At 39.0% G+C, this 22,258-nt stretch overlaps 1 protein-coding gene across 1 annotated transcript; it reads left to right on the plus strand.

The window, feature by feature from the left end:
- The first annotated feature begins 12,511 nt into the window (after nt 1-12,511).
- On the plus strand, nt 12,512-21,641 carry LYPD6B (LY6/PLAUR domain containing 6B). The gene is made up of 5 exons (XM_039730255.1): nt 12,512-12,611; nt 13,697-13,839; nt 14,875-14,973; nt 16,612-16,742; nt 18,885-21,641. The coding sequence occupies exons 2-5, from the start codon at nt 13,728-13,730 to the stop codon at nt 19,056-19,058; spliced, it is 516 nt and encodes a 171-aa protein (XP_039586189.1). The 5' UTR covers nt 12,512-12,611; nt 13,697-13,727; the 3' UTR covers nt 19,059-21,641.
- The last annotated feature ends 617 nt before the right edge of the window (nt 21,642-22,258 follow it).

Consider the following 22,258-nt stretch of genomic DNA (forward strand, 5'->3'; position numbering starts at 1 on the left):
TTTCCCAGCCAGCGTCCAGCCTGGCTAAGCACAGGCAGAGCAGGTTTATTCTTTGTGCCCAGGATTAAGCCTGGCTTACAGTGGGAGCTGTGTGGGATGTGTTTCTGACAGGGATTTGTCAGAAAGCCTCGCCACCTTTGGGTCCAGCAGCAGTCTGGTGTGCTCGGATCCACCTTGCCCCCAAAAGTGAGAATGTTTGATCTCCCCCCGTGTGTGAATCCTGGAGAACTCCGGATTTCACACTCGGTGCTTTCAGACACTTCATAGAATATTGCAGTGTCTTCACTCAAGCAGCAGTTGCTTTCAGTCCAATCCAAAATATCCAGAAAAGGGTTTTTTGGGGGGTTTATTGACAGTTGTGTCACAGGCAGTGTAAGTTCAGCACTTTATTGGTGCTATTTGTGACTGTTCTCAATGTTGGAGTAGCTGACATTTCAAGGAGGAATTTTATACATAGATATTTTTATATATTTTTATATTTTTATATATTTTTATATATTTTTATATATTTTTATGTATCTTTATATATCTTTATACATTTTTATACATTTTTATACAATTTTATATACTTTTTTATATTTTTATATATTTTTATATTTTCTATATTTTTCTATATTTTTCTATATTTTTCTATATTTTTATATTTTTATATTTTTCATATATTTATATATAAAAGTATATATGTGTATATATATAAAATTTAATATATCTATTTAATATATACATTTAATATATAAATTTAATATATCTATATATTATATATAGTCATATTTTATTTTAATATGTATTTTATTAATATCTCTAACTATATATTATCTAGATTTCTATATAAATATATAATTATATATGAAAATATATTTAAAAATTATTTTAATATATTTTTTAAGTAAATGCAGCTTATATATTATATCTATTTTAATATTTTATTTTAATATGTATTCATATATATGCTTAATATATATTTTTAATATATTTTTTAAGTAAAGGCAGCTTTGTCCCGCACCTTTAGCTGCTCCTCTGTTTTGTAGAGTGATCTTTGCTCTTTATTCCGTGTTCCATTTATTAATTTTTTGTTTTCTTGCTGAGATGTCAGGGGTCATGCTAAACCTTAGATGTGGCTGGAATAGGAGTTATAAAATCAGAGAATAATAGGGAAAATAATAATTAATAATAATAATAATAATGGTAGGGAATTATAACATTTTTGCAGCTCAGAAAAAAAAGGGAACGGAGAGGCACAAAATGATTCCTGGATCTGCAGGGAAGTCCAGGAGTTTTTTGTTTGGCTCTGGGAGTGAGATTTGAAGAGTTCAGTGCAAGGACATCTCTGCTGGGATTTGTGCCCTCTCAAGGCTCAGCTTTTGGGTTTTGCTTCTCTTCCACCCCTCGTTTCTGCTCCTCCCTCTCACTGTTTGCTAAAGGAGGGGGTAAAACGTTCCGATTTCCCAGGAATAATGAGGAGAGCAAGGAGAATAAAGAGAAATTATGGATGAGCCCAAAACCCACAAATCAAGTAGGAAAAGGAGGAAGTTTTTTGGGAGCACACAGCCACGGCTCCATCTCCCTGCCTTGTCCCAGCCCCAGAACCTCCAGCCTGGAGCAGAGTAACAAAAAATAGAGCAAAATAACAAAATATATATAAAAAAAAAGGAACAAAACAACAAAAAATAGCAAAAAATGGAGTGAAATAACAAGAAAACCCCAAAAAATGGAGGAAAATACCAAAAGATTCCCCCAGCTGGGAGAGGAGGAGCGTCCTGGAGGTGCTGAGGATCCCTGTCCCAGTTTTCCAGGCCCGGGAGGCACCTGTGGCACAGAGCTGCAGGATTCCACCGGGATGGGAATTAAATAATTCAATTGGGATTATTTTCTTTCCGCCGCACCCTGCTTTGCCCGGCCTTTGAAGAGGGGCCAGAGGTGTCCCAGGGCTGCTGCTGGAGCCATCCCGGGCTCAGGGAGCTCTGCCAGCTCGGGGCAGTTTATCAGGTGGGGCAGGAGATGATCCCAACACCAAAATTGCTGCTCCCTGGGGTGGCACAGCGAGGGGGCTTGTGGAGATGACATTTGTTTTCTAAAGTTTGGATTCAGGATGGTTGTAAGGATGGAGAAAGAGCCGGGTTTGGGCTCCCAGCTCCACACCGGATTTACACCTGGGTGTAAATCCAGCCCTAAGTGGATTTAATTCATCCTGGTTTGTCAGTAAAGGTCCTTGTGGTCATCACCTGGAGGCTTTTCCTTCTGCCCTGCAGGAATTCCTGTGGCTCTCCATTTTTCATGGACAAAATGTTCCTTTTTCCTTGAATTCCAGCACTGGTGGGATAAATCCTGGCTGTTTCTCTTCTTTGGGAATGGACATAATCCCATTAAATTAGATATTGGATTTTGAAATGCAATATATAATTTATATATTTAAAAATATATTTATTGATATATTTTGAAATGCAATATATAATTTATATATTTAAAAATATGTTTATTGATATATTTTGACATGCAATATATAATTTATATATTTAAAAATATGTTTATTGATATATTTTGAAATGCAATATATAATTTATATATTCTTAAAATATCTTCATTTATAAATTTCTATATCATGTTATATATAATATTATATATCATATGTGATGTAATATATAATATTATATCATATATCATGTTATATCAAATAATATATATAATATTACTTATATATTCTATTTAGAATATGTATTTATATAGAAATTTACATTTGTACATTACATACTTCTATTTATATATTGTATTTATAATATCTTTCTATAAAAATATATACTTAAATTATATGAAATATAAAAAAATATATTTATTTATCTATAATTATATATATTATATATACTGGGCATATCTATTTTTTTGGGGGCCTGGTACTTAGGGTTTGACTTTTTTCCCAACAAATCTGCTTCTTTTATTTTTTGAGGTTACAAATTATAAAATAAATTTTTTGAGGTTACAAATAATAAAATAAATTTTATTTATTGAGGTTACAAATTCTAAATTTCCATCTGTGTCTATAAAAACACATTTCTGGCTGCCTGCAAATAGCTCCCAGTCTGTCAAGGATTAAATAATGCTTAAAGAGTGCAGTTATTCCTTAATATTGGAAAACTGGGAGTGCTGGGGGGTTGCTTTGGATGGGAGAGGTTTGCAGGTTGGAAATTGGACCCTTCCAAGTCTTAACCTGATAAATGGATATTTTAATGTCAATTTGTTAGGTTTTATTAGGTTTTATTTCTTATATGTCTTAACGTAATAAATTGTCTTTTTCCCTTGCTTGGTATTGGCTTTTGGGAGATCACTTAAACCTTATTATGAATAATGCTAATTACTCATTTGGAATCATTTCTGTGGAGGCTGCTCCAGCAGTTAATTAATTTTCCTGTGCCTGGTTATTGATTATTCAGATTATTTCCATTAATCTGCTCTGGGTCCAGCCCTTTCCATATCTCAGCTCTTGTGCCCCTTTTTTCTCTCCAAATCTGGCTTGGTTTAAAGGGCTTAGGCCATAAAACCCTGCCTGAGTGAACTTTTTGACCCCGTTTTTGATAACAGCAGCTGGAGAACTTTATCTGTGCCAGCACTTTGTGCTGTTTCTGCAGTGTCTGATAAGAGCTGCAGGAATTCTGCCCCAGCATCTCCTCACCCTGCTCCAGGAAAAATGGTATTTTTGTGCTTAGATGGCTGCAAAAAGCAAAATGTCCTCACTCTGATCCGGCAAAAATTGGTATTTTTATGCTTGGATGGCTGCAAAAAGCAAAATATACATAAATTTTTAACATTTCTAGATTCATTCTTTGTCCTGTGAGAAAAAGTGGAATTTTTTACTCTCTTCTTGGCCAAGGAGTTTCTTTTTTGGTCTAAAAATCCTTCCTGCCATAATTATATATAGATTATTTTTGGGATTTGAGTTCTGTGGGATAAGCTGATGAATATTTTAATGGGATTTTTGATTTCAGGGCAGTTTTGAATCCATCAGATGATGGGTTTCATCCATAGATTTTATTGTTCATCCTGCTGTAGGTTTTTACAGGGAGAACTGAAGGGTGGCTGTGCAGTTGGTGGGGTGATAATTGCTGTGTCCTCATGGATGAGTTTTGTAAATTCAATTTTTCTTTCTGCATAAAAAAAAAAAGCGGTGGTTTCATGGTTGAATTTTGTAAATTCATTTTTTTCTCTTGCATAAAAAAGCTGTGTGTTTCATGGTTGAATTCTGCAAATTGAATTCTTCCTTCCGCATACAAAAGCTGTGGTTGAATTTTGTAAATTGAATTTTTCCTTCTGCATACAAAAGCTGTGTTGTCATGGTTCCATTTTGTAAATTGAATTTTTTATTCTGCATAAAACCTGCAGAAATGTGGGATTTGCCTGGCTGGAGGGGGCTTGGAGCAGCCTGGGACAGTGGGAGGTGGCAGGGCTGGGCTGGGCTGAGCTTTGAGGTTTCTCAACCCAAATCCCAGGATTTATTCCAAGCCTAGAGGAGGAAATTCCCAGTTCTCTCCCAAGCATCTGAGTTGAGATCCAACATCCCAAAATCCTAAAATTTAGCAAAGCACAAACCCTTTTCCCTTTTCCCTTTTCCCTTTTCCCTTTTCCCTTTTCCCTTTTCCCTTTTCCCTTTTCCCTTTTCCCTTTTCCCTTTTCCCTTTTCCCTTTTCCCTTTTCCCTTTTCCCTTTTCCCTTTTCCCTTTTCCCTTTTTTCCCTTTTTTCCCTTTTCCCCCTTTTCCCCCTTTTCCCCCTTTTTCCCCTTTTTCCCCTTTTTCCCCTTTTTCCCCTTTTTCTCCTGCTCTTTCCTTGGGAGCTCTGGCATTTCTGGCACCTCCACCCCTCCCCTGCTTTCCCTGCCCTCTCCCACGTCCCTGCTCCTTTTCCCAAGCTGAGGAATTTTTAATTTTTCCATAAAGTTGCAGCTCTTCATCTTTAAGGTCTTCTCCGTGGTTTTTTTTGTTCCTGTAAATCCTGAAATCAAGGGGAAAGCAGCAAAATACACACAAAAATATTGATTTATTTTGGAGTTCTGTACCCCAAACTAATCAGGCTTTGTATTGAAACTGAGGAGAAAGGTAAATTTTCATTATTACTAATAATATATTCAATTTCCTTTTGTTAACTCTATTAATTTTCATTAATTACCCCCATTAGCCCCAGGTCAGAAATTCCTTCCATTAATGAACTGAAGCAGTCAAGGATTTTGGGAGATGATGAGTGAGACAGGGCAGGCTGAATTATATCTTAAATTATGCGAATGGATATATTTTTTAATATATATATATATATATATGAATATATTCTATTATTTTCGAAGATGGAGTGAATCTATGTCTATTATATATATAATTATATACGTGTGAATATATTCTATTCTTTTAAAAGACTGAATGAATATGTGTATTATATATTTATATTTGTGAATATATTATTTACAAAGATGGACTGAATACATATATTATACATATAATTATATATATAAATTCCATTCTTTTAAAAGATTGAATGAATATGTGTATTATATATTTATATTTGTGAATATATTATTTACAAAGATGGACTGAATACATATATTATACATATAATTATATATATAAATTCCATTCTTTTAAAAGATTGAATGAATATGTGTATTATATATTTATATTTGTGAATATATTATTTACAAAGATGGACTGAATACATATATTATACATATAATTATATATATAAATTCCATTCTTTTAAAAGATTGAATGAATATGTGTATTATATATTTATATTTGTGAATATATTATTTACAAAGATGGACTGAATACATATATTATACATATAATTATATATATAAATTCCATTCTTTTAAAAGATTGAATGAATATGTGTATTATATATTTATATTTGTGAATATATTATTTACAAAGATGGACTGAATACATATATTATACATATAATTATATATATAAATTCCATTCTTTTAAAAGATTGAATGAATATGTGTATTATATATTTATATTTGTGAATATATTATTTACAAAGATGGACTGAATACATATATTATACATATAATTATATATATAAATTCCATTCTTTTAAAAGATTGAATGAATATGTGTATTATATATTTATATATATGTGAATATATTATTTTCAAAGATGGACTGAATATATATTTTATATATATATAATTATATATATAAATTCCATTCTTTTAAAAGATTGAATGAATATGTGTATTATATATTTTATGTATATATATGAATATATTATTTTCAAAGGTGGACTGAATATATATTTTATATGTATAATTCTATATAAAAATTGTATTCTTTTAAAAGACTGAATGAATATGTGTATTATATATTTTTATATATGTGAATATATTATTTTCAAATATGGACTGAATACATATTTTATATATATAATTATATATATAAATTCTATTCTTTTAAAAGATTGAATGAATATGTGTATTATATATTTATATATAAGTGAATATATTATTTTCAAATTTTATATATATGAATATATTATATTATTTTCAAAGATGGAATTCCCTTCTGGCAGGGGCAGAGGAAGGGACCAGATGCACAATTTTCCACACTGTTCCCTTCAGCTCCTGCATCCATTTCTTTGTAGGTATTGCAATACTTAGAACATTTTAAGTGTTTATTTAGAATATTTCAGTTCCTGCAGGCACTGAGGAGGTTTTTTGGAGCAGCATCCCTTTACCCTGGCAATGAAAGATCCCTGAATTGGCCAGGAATGTTGGCTCTGCTTTATTTCCCCTTTCAGCCCCAAAGTCCTTTCGTGGTGGGTAAGTGAGAGCCCAGAATTGCAGCAGAAACTTCTCTTATTTCAAAAGCTTGTTGAGCCTTTTTTCCCCCTGTAATAAAGTTTATTGCTTCCTCTGTCTTACCCTGGCATTCTGGAAGGGGGACATTTCCCCTGGCTGCGTCATTTTCTCTGTAGAATTTTCTAGGCTTAAAAAAAAACCTAAAAAAGGCCTTAAAGCTCTAAAATGTGCTGATTCAGCTCATTCTTTATATTCTGCACTGATTAATTTGCCCTCACCCTTGTCTCCATATTTTATATTATTATTATATTTTGTTTTAAATTTATTATATTATTATATATTGTATATTGTGTCCATGGTTTATTATTATTTTATTGTCCATATTTATTTGTAGGATTATTTTTAAATTTTTATTTATCCATTTTTATTTTTCAAATATATATTTATATAATATAATTCCAGGCAAATGCCAAATTTCTGCAGGTTTTTATTTCTGCAGAAGAAAAAATTCAATTTACAGAACTCAACCGTGAGAATACAACAATTATTACCCCACCCTTCAGCTCTCCCTGTAAAAACCTACAGCAGAGAAGAAACTCGTTGGCCAAGAAGAGAATAAAAAATTCTGCTTTTCCAGGAGGAGGGGCTGGCTCTGGAAGGGTTCAAACCCTGTCAGGAGTCACCCCTGGACAGCTCAATTAACCTCAATTAACCACGGCAGCTAATTAAACAGCAACATCTGCATCTGCTGTACCCCAGGAATTGCAGATTTTGGGGTAGGAATATCCACAGGAGGAATTCTCACTGCAATAATTGATTTTTTTCTCCATGGAATCACTCATTGCTGCTGGTTTTGGGATTAAAAAAGAGCTCCTGACACCACTTCCACCTTCCCAGGGAAGGAGCCTGAGAGGAAAAAACTTTGGAAAATTTATTTTCTCATGAGAGAAAATCAGGAGAAAAATCCACTCTCATCCATTAAGGGCAAGTAGTGACAATCAACTTGAAATATTTAGTTATTTTCAGGTTCTTAATTAATAAAATCAACCCAAATCCTTCAAATCCTCCAAAATGGAATGACCTGAATTCCCTGAATTTTATTTTTTTTTCCCTTTCCCTATGATATATCTCTAAGCGCTGAGGGAAATCTGTGTAACCTGGTCAACATAGACCTGAAAATTTAGTAGTAGTAATAGTAATAATAACAATAGTAAATAATTAGAAGAAAAAGAAGTGTTTTTTTATGTTGGGTTTTTTGTTTGGTTTTAGTTTTTTTGGTTTATTTTTTGGGTTTTTTTGCATCTCTTTTTCCTCCTAAACAGCTGGAAAAACCCCCCAAGTTCCCAAGGTGACAACCACGAGTAAAGAAGTGAAGGGTGATGTCACTGCAGACATCAGAACTGGGTTCAAAAAGCAGCTTTTCAGCTTCAGGAGCTCAGCCCTTGTCCCTTAAATCTGAATTTCAGCTGAACGTGAAGAATATCCTCAGTGACCTTTGGATTTCCGGGTCCCAGGGTGGGGCTGCTTCAGGCTCCAGCAGATTTTGGTGGATTTAGAATTTAAATTTTAGGATTTTAAGTAGATCTGCCTGCCAGCCCTCCCAGCAAATCTTTCTGGCGTTGGGTCTTGATCCTGAAATTGGATTTGGAAGGAAGGTGGCATTCCTGGACAAGGGGAAATCGTGCAGGTTTGTCATTCACATTTCCTGAAAAATCCCTTCACCCAGGATTTCTCTCCTGGGAAGCTGAGGAGCCTCAGAGAAAAGGAAAACAATAATTATCTCGTTGCTTCTCCTGCGTTTTGCTGCTTTGGAATGAGGTTGGCGATTGTTTCGTTGGATTCATGTGAATTATTTTGACTTTTTGGCCAATCAGGGCCAAGCTGTGTTGAGGTTCTGGAGAGAATCACAAGTTTTCATTATTATCTTTTTAGCCTCCTGTAAGTATCCTTTCTGTGTTCTTTAGTTTAGTTTAGCATTCTTTAATATAATATAGTATCACAAAATAATAAATTAGCCTTCTGAGAAGATGGAGTCAGACTCATCATTCCTGCCTTCACCAGGGCACCCTGGTTCTTGTTGGGGCTGTCTGGAGTGGCTCCTCCTGTGCTGGCTGGAATGAGAAATGGAATTCTGTGACATCTGTGCCCGTGTGCACTGGGCAGAGTTTGTTTTAGAAATGGGATTTCACTGGGAAATAAAACCCAGGGGTATTTCTGAGGTTGAATTGAACTGCCTGCAAACTTTTGTTTTCTATTAATAATACCAAAATATACATTCTGTTTATGGATTCTATCCATTATTAAATTAGTCTGGTAATAATAGAGAAATATAATATTTTATTAATAATATAGAACAGTACAGAATATACAGCAATATAATATTGCTTGATTTTGTTGGAGCAGTGTTGTTTTGTCCCACCTTTTTCCGGTTGGGAAATAGGCCTGGAGTGTGCAGGAATATCTGGAGTGCTGCTGAAAATGAGTAATGTGGCAGGATTAAATAGGTCTTTTATTGATGTGGTCTGGAGCTAAACTTGGAGAAGAAAACCACTGAAAATCAGAATTTTCTCTCCTGTGGTGGTGTTCACTCTCAGGTTACTAATGGCCGGATCCACTGAGGTATTTGATTGAATATTCTGTGCATTCTATATTGTTAAACCTTAATTATCTGTACATTTAATTTTTTGAAAACAAGTCTCAAGGAAAAAAAAAAAATTATTCCTGTAATCTCTTTTCTCCAGAGCCATATTAAATTCCAGTTTCCAGCCTTGCACAGGTGAGGGGGAGATTTAAGCCAGTTGCAGGAGATGTATAAAATTCCAAACTCAACTTCTGCACATCCAGAGCTTTGGCAGAGCACACTTCTTTGAGGAAGTGGAAAACTGGCAGAAATTTAATCTCATTCATGGATTTTTAGACAAAATAAATTATTTTCCACACGGGCCAAATCCATCCACCCACGATGGGGGATTCTGGATTTTAACCTGAATGTCAGTTTGAGCTGTGAAAGGAATGACGCGCTTTTCATTCCGTGTTTTCAGCTCCCAAATCCTTCACTGCAGTGATGCTTCCCAGCTTTATCGTGCTCATCAGGGATTATTTTCTTTCTGAAATCACCTGGTGATTTCTTTCTGAAATCACTCAGACACCTCCCATGCCAACATCCTCCCCCGAGCTAAACCATGTTGTGCTTCACTTTTACAAGATCTCAGATAAAGAACTCGGTAATTTCTTGTAATCAAGGCCAAATTTTAGTTCCAAGTGGGGCTGCGGGTGCAGCCAAAGGAAATTTGTGGTGGTTGGAGATCCGGGGGATGAGTTCACTTTGATTCTGTCACTGCTGCTCCTTGCAGATGTCTGTCAGTGTGATGTAAAATCCGTTTTTCTGGGGTGTGTTGTGCTAATAATAACATGCTGTGAGGCAAAAAGTGAAAAAATACAGACTTAACTCAGCGGGGAAAAAAAAGATAAAACTTCCACGGCAAAGAGTTTTAAATTTGCAGGCCTGCAATAATTTTTGGGCTGCTTTAACCTGCAAAATATTCACTTTTCCCCACCTTTTCATTTTAAATGTGTCTGCTTGTTTCCTGAAGAAAATTCTGGGGTTTTTAAAGATTTATTCTGCCACTTCCTCACTGGCTGAGTTTTGCAGGAATTAAATGGTGTCAGAGAACAGGAGAAGGGGGCAGCCAGGGAGCTCTTTTTGCCCTTTGGGCCAAGCTGAATTTCCTTCGTGGCCCTTGGGATTGGTGGCAGGTGTTGGGTTTTACCTTTCCAGCCCCGAACAGAAAAATTCCTTTCTGCCCGTGGGTCTCCCGTGTCCCGAAGAGCAATTTAACAAGCTTAACAGAAGCACTTGCAATTATCTAATAGCACCTGAAAATTGCTTGCTCAATGACAGCAGGAAGCTTCATTTGCATTCCATATCTGATGTTCCATCTGCTAATCCTCCACCGAGCCTGCCAGGAAAAACAATGTCAACAGACTGGAATTTTATTAAAAATCAGAGAGCAGGGATGCTGCTTCCCCACTTTTCCATCGCACCCTGCAAGGTTCCAGCCTCCTGGAATATTTGAATTCCTTCAGCCATTGTGTTCCTGGCTGTTTTCTTGAAATGGGGTTTAGTCACAGGGTTTTTTATAGCACTCAGCCCTTCCCTTTTGGGTTGTCTTCCCTCCCCCAGGAAAGCTGGAGCTCCCTGTTTGCTCCTGTTTATATAAGTTAATCTTCCATGTTGTGACATTTTTCCCCCCCTCGTTAATGAGCGCTCCTAATTGGGCCTAATGAAACATTTACTCGCTCTGCTAGACAATATTATCTGCCAGCTCCACAGAGATAAGGCTCTGTGAAGCAAACAAGCTTTTGAAAGATGCTGGGTGAGATATGAAAGCCGTTTTTGGGCCAATATTTTCTCGTTTGGTCGGAGAACGCCCTGGTGGTGCAGCTGTGTAACCAAGCCATGGCAAACAACATCCATTATTTATTGGCCTGCTTGGCAAACAAGGACACCTTTGACTGCATCAGGTTGGGAGGTCGGTTTACTGAGCCAGAGTCACCTTTTTTGTGTTTCTATTCCCTCAGATTTTCCATTTGGCGCGGGGGAAAGCCAGGGGAGCCTCGGGAGGGGAGCAGGGGGGAGCCTGGCTCTGCAGCAAACTGGCACAAGTGGAATTGTGCCTTTTATTTCTGCCCAGGTGCTTCAGATCCAGTTACAGCCCATAAAAGGCAGAGTTTCCCTCAGCCAGCAGCAAATACAGGACAAGGAGAGGAGTCCTGGAAATGTTGGAATGATTCAATTCCCTCCCTTCCTGTAGAGTTAAATGGAAATAATTTAAAAATTATTGAATTTTGTAATTTTCACTGTAATTTTGTGAAACTCTTGATCAAAACTGGGTTGCTTGAGCTATTCCAAGGATATAATAAGGATATTCCAAGGATTTAAACGTCCCAGGTCAGGTTGGAAGGGCTTGGAGCAAACTGAAGGCGTGGAAGTGGAACTGGATGAGCTTTAAATTCCCTTCCAACACAAACCCTCCTGGAATTCCAGGATAAACAGTTATTTGCAAGGGATTCAGGAAGGAGAGTGAAGACTTGAGGCACAGAAAAGACTCCTCTCATCTCATTACCAACATCCCTGAAGCATTTTTAATGTTAGGAGCCTTCCTGGAGTCAGGAAATCTGCATCCCTGATGGTGCAGGGGCACAGGGGTGAGGTGATTGGGATCAGGAATGTGGCTCTGGAAACTTGCAGCCTTGGAATGACCTGGAATTCCAGGAGTTGGATCAGCCCCACACACTGGGGGGAAATGTTAGTTCATCAGCCCCTCACTGGTTTGTCTTCACTCCCTCAGGTTCCCCTGCTGCTGATCTGTGCTTCTGTTTTGGGCGGAATCCTGGGGAAAGTTGGGATATCTCTGGAATGGGAATGTTCACTGGTGTGGTCCCACCCAGCTCATCCCCTCAGCAGTTTTCCTGGAGGAAACTCATCCTCAGGGGTGGCCTGAGCCTCATTCCTTCCCTTTTGGTCTTTTATTTGTCTTTTATGGCACTGGACTATCGCAGGAAGGAGGGAATTTCAATTTCTGCAGTGCCACAGCACTCAGTGAGAGCCGTATTGTGCACTTCTTTCATTCTTTCACTTGTTTCATTATAAACCCCTAATTTTTATCTTAATCTAGTGCTAATTTGTTTCTTGAAAACAGAATTTTGATGATCTGTTGCTGTTTGTTCTCCACAGAGTTTTCTGCCTACTCCTTCTGGTCCTGGGCTGCAGCCAGAAGAAATCAGGACCATCCTATGGAAAAGAGTGTTGGAAGTACACAGGGAGCAGAGGTGGGCTGTGACTTTGGAATATTCCCTGAAATAGATCCATAAAGGCAATGTTTAATTATCAGATCTCAGGCAGTGTGGTTAAATTCACAATAAAATTCACAATTCCTAAAATTCTGCTGTTTGCTTGGTTGGCAAAACCATCTCCACTGGAAAAGGAAAAACCCCAACCAACCCAAAAAAAAGAGGGAAAAGAGGGAAATTCCTGGAATTCTCTGCTGAGCACCATTTCCAGCCTGGCCAGGGTGTGCCTGGAAGTTTGGAGGGAATGCCTTTGGCTCTGGTTTATCAGGAAGCTCCGCTCCAGCTTGTTTGTCCTGCTGGGAATTTGCATGGGAGGAGTGAGGCTGTGATTTGTAATATCTGAACCAGGCTCCAGGGCCGCTGGAATTTGCCACAATTCCCTGAGTTTGTCTGGAGGTGTGGAAATGTAAATATCAACCTGAGCAAAATGCTCAGTTCTTCTCTCTAAAGCCTTGGCAGAGCACCCAGGGGGCCCCAAGTAAATGGATTTTTGGGTGATTGCATCTCATCCCTGTGAACTTTCCACCCTGCCCTTCTCCAACACGTCTGTGCCACCTTCCTTAGCATTCCCTTGGGATGCACTTAAAAAGAAATAAATTGAATTTACACTTAAAAAATTTAATGCTATGACAGTGCAAAGTGCACTTAAAATTCAGATGATGCAGCTTGTCTGAAGTGAAATTTATTTAACTGGGGTAAGGGGTTGGTTGTTGGTGTTAAAATTGAGATTTCTCTGCGTTTAGTGCTGTTTATTCCACACTTTTCAAGTCGGATCTGAAGGACCTCAATCCTCTTGATTTTTGGGAATCCACTCGAGGCATTTTTAAGGCTCAGGAGGACAAATAGATGAAAGAAATAACGTGAACTTGAGTTCCTTTTGCAAGTTCCAGCCCTCTGTGAGGGGTTCTGGCCAGCAGAAGGCACCACCAGCTCAGCTCTGCGCCGCTCGCCGGCGTTCCCGGCTGCATCTCCAGGCTCCCAGCAGGATTTGGCAGGGAATTCATCATCCCACACCTCGGGTGCTCACGATTCCCTCTGAACGATGTGTCCCCTTGCTGTTGCAGGCCTGAGGGGTGAGGGTTTCCCTGTGCAGTGATGCCCGGGATGGGTGTGCTGGCCGCAGCCCTTCTCCCCTTCCTCATCCTCTCCGGACGCTGGGCTTCAGCTGAGAACATCAACTTCTACAACATCAGGCCTCCACTGGACCGTAAGTAGCTTTTCTTTTTTTTTTTTAAATGGAATTCTGGCCTTTTCTGTACAGAATTCTAGCTTAAAATTGTAAATATTCGCCCCATCCTTCCGGTGTTTGGGTTTCACCGTTCGTCTCCAAAGAAACTTTAAAATAAACATTCTGCTTCTCAACCCACAGCTCTTTGTCCTTAACATTTGACAAGTTGACTAAATGAAAATGAATGCAGTCATTGCCAAGTTAAAGAGTGCACGAGGAGTTTGGCACTTTAAGGGCTTTTCTTGTATTATTTCTGTCTCCCTGCAGAGGGAATTATGCAGCGGTTTCCTCGTAAATAATCCAGAACAGGTGGTTTTGGTCTTTTATCTTGTTGGGGGTTTTGTAAGGGGAGGAATAGGTGTTGCTGCATGCAATTAATTCACTCTGAAGGTAATTAAAAACCTCGTGGGACCTGTGAAGCCAGTTGGCACTAATGGCATCTCCTTTTTTTTGCCTCTTATCTGGCATCACCAGTGTTCCATCCCTTCATTTGCATTATCTGCAGCCAGGAAAAAAAAGGATAAAAAAAAAAAGGCAGCCAGGATATAGTAGCTGGAAATAATACCTGCCCCTAGTGAACCCTGCACCTTCCAATAATTCATTGTGTTCATGGAAATAAGATTTTAAAAGACCTTTTGTTTGAAGGATCCAACTTCTCCTTCAGGCTCTGGAGCTGCTTTGGAAATGCAGTTTTTCCATCAAAGGGAAATGTAGATTTATGTTTGCTCCACGAGGAGGGAGATAAACTCTTCCTTCTTTCCTGCCTTTCCCACCACTGCCTCAATTTTGGATTATGAGAGTGAAAACACGAGGATATATTTTGAGTTCAAGCCTAGAGAAAACCAAAAGCTTTCTGCAAAACTTGTTTTATTTGTCTGACAGTGAAAAGATGTAAATATATATAATTTACTCTTGTAAATACATGCGTGTACAAGCATAATTTTGAATATTTTAATTTTTTTCTCCATACTTCCCAACTAACTGTATTTTAATGCTTTTTTAACCCTTCCCAAGCCACTCCGTTCCCAAACAGTTTCAAGTGCTTCACCTGTGACAACGCAGTGGACAACTACAACTGCAACAGATGGGCTGAAGACAGGTGGTGTCCTGAGAGTGAGTAATGCTGCATGAGGAGATATTCAATATTTGTGGCATTTAAACTTGCTTCTCCCTGACTCAGCCCCTGGAGGAGTCGGGCTCGTTCATGGCATTCATGTGCCAGCACAGTTTTGTGGTTGGTAATGCTGAGTCAGGTAATTTCTGCTGATGGGACAATTTTGGCCCTTCCAGAGTGTAAAGAAACAGTGAAAAATTCTTTATCTCCATCTCTCTCTGCTTTATATAATATATAACAAAAATATTAATATGCAAGCATTTAAAATAATGTTAATATTTTGGTATTGAATTAAATATTATTATGAACTTGAATATTAATATGTGAATACAACATTATTTAAATAATTTTAATATTTAATAATAGATCAGTGTTAATTACCTGTGTATATATCTAATTATGTTCTTCCCAAGAGTTAATTTTAATCTTGTTTAAAAAACCTGAAGAATTTCCTCTGTAGCTTTATTCTCTTCAGAGTGTAAAGCAACAGCGAAAAATTATTTATCTCCATCTCTCTGTTTTACATCATATATAAATAATATTGATCATATTAATATACATATTTTAATAATATACAATATTCATTATAATAATACACAATATTAATTAACTACATGTGTTTCTCTGTGTAGATAATGATGTGCTACCCAAAAGTTAGGTTTAATCTTGTTTAAAACTCCTGAAGAATTTCCTCTGTAGCTTTTTTTACTTCAGGGTTGTAAAGCAACAGTGAAAAATTATTTATCTCCACCTCCCAGTTTTATATAACAAAAAAAAAATTCAAACAGATTTTTAATAGTACATCCATATTAATTAACTATCTGAATAATACACAATATTAATTAACTACATGTTTCTCTGTGTAGATAATGATGTGTTTCCCAAGAGTTAGGTTTAATCTTGTTTAAAACTCCTGAAGAATTGCCTCTGTAGCTTTATTTTCTTCAGGGTTGTAAAGGAGCAGTGAACAATTATTTACCTCCATCTCCCAGTTTTATTTAACGAAAAAAAAAAATTCAAACAGATTTTTAATAATACATCCATATTAATTAATATCTATGTTTCTCTGTGTATATATACATAATGATGTGCTTCCCAAGAGTTAATTTAAAGATGTTGTTTAAAAAAGCTGAAGAATTTCCTCTGCAGCTTTATCCCCTTCCCTTTGGATCCCATCCCAAAATTCCATGTTCTCAGTGAGCAGCAGGACCTGCCTGACTGGGGCTCACACCTGTGCTGGGGAGGATGAAGCTCAGAAAGAATGGAAATGTTTCCTCATTTTTCACCCCGCTGACATTCGCGGGAACGGTGGGAAAGGGGAAGAAGCAAAGCAGAGGAATGAGGAAACAAGCCTGAAACCACGCAGGAAGGTGCTGCCAAAAAGAGGAGAGAAATAAAAATAAACGTGTGGGCGATGGCGCTAATTAGTAATTCCAATCAAAGCAGCCTTGCTGGAGGTTTGAAGGGTCAGCTGAGATTTCACAGGAATTAATTTCTAGCTAAATGCTCTTTTCATCAAGTTGCAAATGATTCCGTAGAGCCGTTTTCTGGGAATGCTTTCCTGAGCCGTGTGTGGATGAGAAAGGCCGTCCCCAGGGTTCAGTGGTGGCAATGATTTGCCTGATTTGCTCCTGCAGGCACTCGGTACTGCCTGACCGCTCACCTGTTCACGGCGCGCGGGGAGAGCACCTCGGTCACCAAGAGATGCGCCACGGGCGAGGAGTGTCACCTGGTGGGGTGCCACCGCCGCGGGGACAGCGGCCACACGGTCAGCGCCGCGCTGCGCTCGCGTCCTGCTCGTGTCCTGCTCCTGCTCTGCTCCTGCTCTGCTCCTGCTTTACTCCTGCTCTGCTCCTGCTCTGATCTGCCTGTGTCCTACTCCTGCTCTGCTCCTGCTTTACTCCTGCTTTACTCGTACTCTGCTCCTGCTCTGCTCCTGCTCTGCTCCTGCTCTGCTCCTGCTCTGCTCTGCCTGCTCCTCTTCTACTCCTGCTCTGCTCCTGCTCTGATCTGCCTGTGTCCTACTCCTGCTCTACTCCTGCTCTGCTCTGCCTGCTCGTCTTCTACTCCTGCTCTGCTCCTGCTTTACTCCTGCTCTGATCTGCCTGTGTCCTACTCCTGCTCTGCTCCTGCTCTGCTCCTGCTTTACTCCTACTCTGCTCCTGCTCTGCTCCCGCTCTGCTCTGCCTGCTCCTCTTCTACTCCTGCTCTGCTCCTGCTCTACTCCTGCTCTGATCTGCCTGCTCGTGTCCTATTCCTGCTCTAGTTAGGTTTTACTCCTACTCTGCTCCTGCTCTACTCCTGCTCTGCTCTGCCTGCTCCTCTTCTACTCCTGCTCTGCTCCTGCTCTACTCCTGCTCTGATCTGCCTGCTCGTGTCCTGCTCCTGCTCTGCCTGCTCCTCTTCTACTCCTGCTCTGCTCCTGCTCTGCTCCTGCTCTTCTCCTGCTCTGATCTGCCTGCTCGTGTCCTGCTCCTGCTCTGCCTGCTCCTCTTCTACTCCTGCTCTGCTCCTGCTTTACTCCTGCTTTACTCCTACTCTGCTTCTGCTCTACTCCTGCTCTGATCTGCCTGCTCCTCTTCTACTCCTGCTCTACTCCTGCTCTGATCTGCCTACTCCTGCACTGCTCCTGCTCTACTCCTGCTTTACTCCTGCTCTGCTCTGCCTGCTCGTGTTCTACTCCTGCTCTGCTCCTGCTTTACTCCTGCTTTACTTCTACTCTGCTCCTGCTCTACTCCAGCTCTGATCTGCCTGCTCCTGCTCTGCTCCTGCTCTGCCTGCTCGTGTTCTGCTCCTGCTCTGCTCCTGCTCTGCTTTGCCCTAATTGTGTTTGATTTGTACACTGTTCCTGGTCTACTCATACCCTGCTCCTTCTCTACTCTTTCTCTACTTATGCTCTACTCGTACTCTGCTCCTCCTCAATTCCTGCTGTACTCCTGCTCTGCTCTGCCTGCTCATGTTCTGCTCCTGCTCTACTCATACCCTGCTCCTGCCCTACTCCTTCCCTACTCATGCTCTGCTCCCTGCTCCTGCTCTGTTCCTGCTCTGTTCTGCCCTGCTCATGTTCTACTCGTACCCTGTTCCTGCTCTACTCATACCCTGCCCTGCTTGTGTTCTACTCCTGCCCTTCTCCTGCCCTGCTCCTGCCCTGCTCCTGGGGCTGGAGGTGGCCATTCCAGGGCTGGTTTTTCCAGGAGGATGTGCCAAGAGCTGCTCTGCACTGGGAGCAATGGGATTTCTGCATGCTCTGCACTGGGAGCAATGGGATTTCTGCATGCTCTGCAGTGGGAACAATGGGATTTCTGCATGCTCTGCACTGGGAGCAATGGGATTTCTGCATGCTCTGCACAGGGAACAATGGGATTTCTGCATGCTCTGCACTGGGAGCAATGGGATTTCTGCATGCTCTGCACTGGGAGCAATGGGATTTCTGCATGCTCTGCACTGGGAACAATGGGATTTCTGCATGCTTTGCACAGACCACAAAACCTGAAGGGGAAAACTGAGTGGAAACAAAGTTTTAGAGTCTGAATTTCTCAGTTTAATAGAAGTTGAAAGGTTGCAGAGCACATTTTGAGTTGATGTGCTAGAAAGGGAAGCTCTGTTTCCTGCAGTGTCAGTGTGGCTCTGTGACATCCCACCTCAGCTTGGGGACACACCTGGGGATGAGTGACTCCAGGAGAAAACTGCTCTCCTGATCTGGATAATTAATTCATGGATAAATTGGATTTCAGGATGATTTTTAGCGTATCTGCTTCACCTTCTGCCCTGGCCAGGATGGGTCTGTTCAGCTCAGCTTCGCGACACTAAACGCGCATTTCTCTCTTGAATTAATTACCTTGAATTAACTACCCTGAATTAATTCCCCCGAGTTAATTACCGCGATTTAATGACCCTTTTCTCCCAGCAGGAGTGTGTTTCCTGCTGTGAAGGCATGATCTGCAACGTGGAGATCCCCACCAACGCCACCAACGCGGTGTTCGCCGTGCTGCAGGCGCGCAGGACGGCCGCGGGCAGCCGCGCCCTGCCCAGCCTGCTGCCACTGCTGGCACTGCTGCCACTGGTGACAGTGGCACTGTCCTGACACAGCACCCCCGCACAGAGCTGCTGGGACAGTCCCCGGGCCAGGAACCCCCAGGGTCTCCAAGGAGAAGTGGCTGATGTTCCCTCGTCCCAGCAGATTTAAGGAAAGGCGCGTCCTGCTCTCCTTGCGTGTTTTAGTGGGAATCCTTCCCCGTCAGTATTGAAAATAAACCCCACAAACACCCCCAGTGGGGAGGACTCAATGTTTAATTCCCTGTTTTCTGAGGAAAATGCACATTTTTGTGGTTTTTGGGACAGAGCTGTGACAATCACAATCAAAAGGAGCCTTGGGTGGATCATCTGGAAAGGTGGGAACTGGATTTAAACCTTTTATGTGCAGAAACAGCTCAGAGTTTCTTATCCAGGTGTGTTTGAGCTTATCTTGATTTCATAGCGAGCACCTCTGGTTTTCATAGAGAACAAATATGAGGTGGGGGTTTTTTTCTGCTTGATCAGAGCTCTTATTTCTCCTGGCAATAATACAAAATTGATTCTTTTCTTTCTGTAAAATGTCTCATCCTCCTCCTGTTTTAAATCAGTGGGAAATGTAGAATTCCTAAAAATCCTGTTGCAGCACCCAGAGCAGAATTCCTGATCTTCCAAAGCAAAGGGATTATTTCCTTGCAAATGAGTCTCACCTCAGAATATCACAAAAATATTATTTTTGTGATATTGGGATGTCACCACTTTCAAATCACAGCTACGGTCACGCAGCTTCATTATCCTAAAAATTCCAAGTGGACACTTGGAATAAATAAGGAGAGAACTCTGCTATGTTCTCTCTTGATTTGCACAGTGTTTTTCCAGGAATATTATTGTCCTGGCGGATGTTTTCAGGAAGGATGGATCACTTAAACTGACTCAAAAAAGAGATTTGGAGCTGTTCCCCGAAAAATTCGAGTAGCTACAAATTTGGCTTCTTTTACATCAATATTGCCTTAATTATTTTTTTGTTTGTGTCACTGATTATGTTTAGTTATAAAAAAGATTTTGAAATATTTCCAGGCCTGTTGACATTCCGAAATTTCCTCCACAATATTCTTAGAATGCAGAAAGGTGTCTGAGTTCAGTCTGTGGCTCCTGGATGGGCGATTGTGCAGCCACAAATCCCACAAAGTTTGGATGGAAAAGCTTTGTCCTTGAGCAAGGAAAACAGTTCTTGATGTCTGAGTCAAGGTTTTCCAAGATCTGGATTCTCATGAGTCTCTCACTCCTCAAGATCTGGATTCTCTCTTTCCATATGTGTCAATAATTTACAATAATCTCAGTACTGAGTTTTGGGGTTTTTATAGTGGAAATGCAATTCCAGAGCTTTTGGCAATGTCAGGGAGGCCCTAAAAAACTGCTGCAGCAACAAAAAATAGACATTTCAGGAGGTTTTATTTTCCTCTGTTGAATGATTTTTTTTTTCCCCTCACTGGAAAGTGAAGAAATTCTGAAATGAAGATTTTAAACCTCATAAAATGCCTCTGCTTTTGGGAAAGAATTGTTTGGGATAAACCCCAATAAATCAGCTGAAGGTTGAAGGATGCAGCCTGGGCATGTGAAGGGATTTGACCTCGGATTTTATTTTTGAAAATCAGAATTTTAGAATTCCAAAAGTGGAGGATATTAATGATGAATTTTAATCATTGGGATGCACCAATCCCTTTGTTATTGCAAATCTTGGGATTCTTTTTAATGGGGAATTGAATATGCAAATGCTCTTAATGCAATGCAAGGAGGCACTTGGTAGAAGAAATATGGAATTTAAGAGAGAATTTCAGTTTTTCCTCTTGCTTCATCCTTTTTTATAGAAAATCCTGCTTGGATTTGCCATGAAATGCTGATTTTGTAGGAAAAACGTGCTGAGAAAAGAGTATTGAAATTCACCATATTTTTGGCAGGATTAATGACTGTACAGAAATCCGACCTTAATTTATGGCGGAATTTTTATATTAAATATTTTCAGGTATCAGAATTTTCAGCTCTCTGAAGAATTTAAAAAAGTATTACTGGATTTGATAAAACCAATTTTCAGTGATGTCCTTGTCTCAGTTTGGGTTCAGATGTTGTAATTTAAATTACAGATGTTGTAATTTAAATACATTCAATTTTTCATGTGATAAAAGCAATTTTCACTGATCTCTTTATCTCAGTTTGGGTTCACAGATACTGTAATTTAAATATGTTCCAATTTTCTTTTGATAAAACCAATTTTCTGTGATGTCTTTATCTCAGTTTGGGTTCACAGATGTAATAATTTAAATATATTCAATTTTTCATTGCCTAAATCCACCCCTAAACTTTGGGAAAGATGTTTCTGTAAATCCATCCATTTTTGAACCCGAAAATAATTCAGAAATAATGGCAAATCCATTTATTTGTGCAGTTAAATGTATTTTTTATTACATATCTATATACGTGTGTAATATGATTTTTATTTACATTGCACTGGACAGCCTATAGAAGGTTTATATTTTTAAAACTTAAATCCTGATAAATTCTTCATTATTCAGTGTTTGGATGTTTTCTAATTGCTGTGTAACTGCTTTAAAACTCCTGCAGAAATGGCACTTTTAATAAAAAATACTCAAATATTTTCTGGTGGAGAACGTTTCTGGTGACAAATATTGCTTGGTAAAAATCTTAATTTAAATGAAATTCTGCCCTGACTTCAGCATAATTTAAATTTCATTTTCTTTGCTGTATCCCAGGATTATTTTTGGGAATATTTGCCCTCCCTTTTTAAGGTAATTTATTCTGTTAGAGACCCTCGGTGCCCAGAGATATTTGAAAGCGTGAAGAAAACTTAATTTTATTTGCATTTTTTAAAAAACTCTGATTGCTGGAATCATGGCTAAAAGAATTTTAATTGTAGTTTTGTAGTGTTAATGAAAATAAAAAGAAATCTCATTTATTCTGCTGTTGGCATCAAGGAGAGGCAGAAAATGCAGCTGCAGGCTGGGGGGAGAGAGTGGGAAACAGAAAAGAAAAAATATCTTGAATAGTCATAATTATTTTTGAATATGTAAAAGGAAATTATTTAAGGATTTAAAGGTCACCTCACAAAGTTAATTTGGGGTAATTTGTGCCAATTTCAGTGTGGTTTGTTGGGGACTTTTATTTTTGAATTTCGTGAGGGGAGTTGCGATCTTTGTCTTTTTTTAGTTTATATATATATTTATTTATTTTTTATGGACTGTGTAATAATTTGGGAAT

Source organism: Passer montanus, unplaced genomic scaffold (genome assembly GCF_014805655.1).
Source record: "Passer montanus isolate IOZ18808 unplaced genomic scaffold, ASM1480565v1 scaffold1, whole genome shotgun sequence".
Classification (NCBI taxonomy): domain Eukaryota; kingdom Metazoa; phylum Chordata; class Aves; order Passeriformes; family Passeridae; genus Passer; species Passer montanus.

Bases quoted from the DNA above. Each gene is read 5' to 3' on its own strand.
- LYPD6B (XM_039730255.1), top strand. From the start codon at position 13,728: ATGCCCGGGATGGGTGTGCTGGCCGCAGCCCTTCTCCCCTTCCTCATC. The intron at 14,974-16,611 runs GTGAGTAATGCT...TTGCTCCTGCAG, and splicing joins AGACAGGTGGTGTCCTGAGA to GCACTCGGTACTGCCTGACC. The intron at 16,743-18,884 runs GTCAGCGCCGCG...TTCTCCCAGCAG, and splicing joins GCGGGGACAGCGGCCACACG to GAGTGTGTTTCCTGCTGTGA.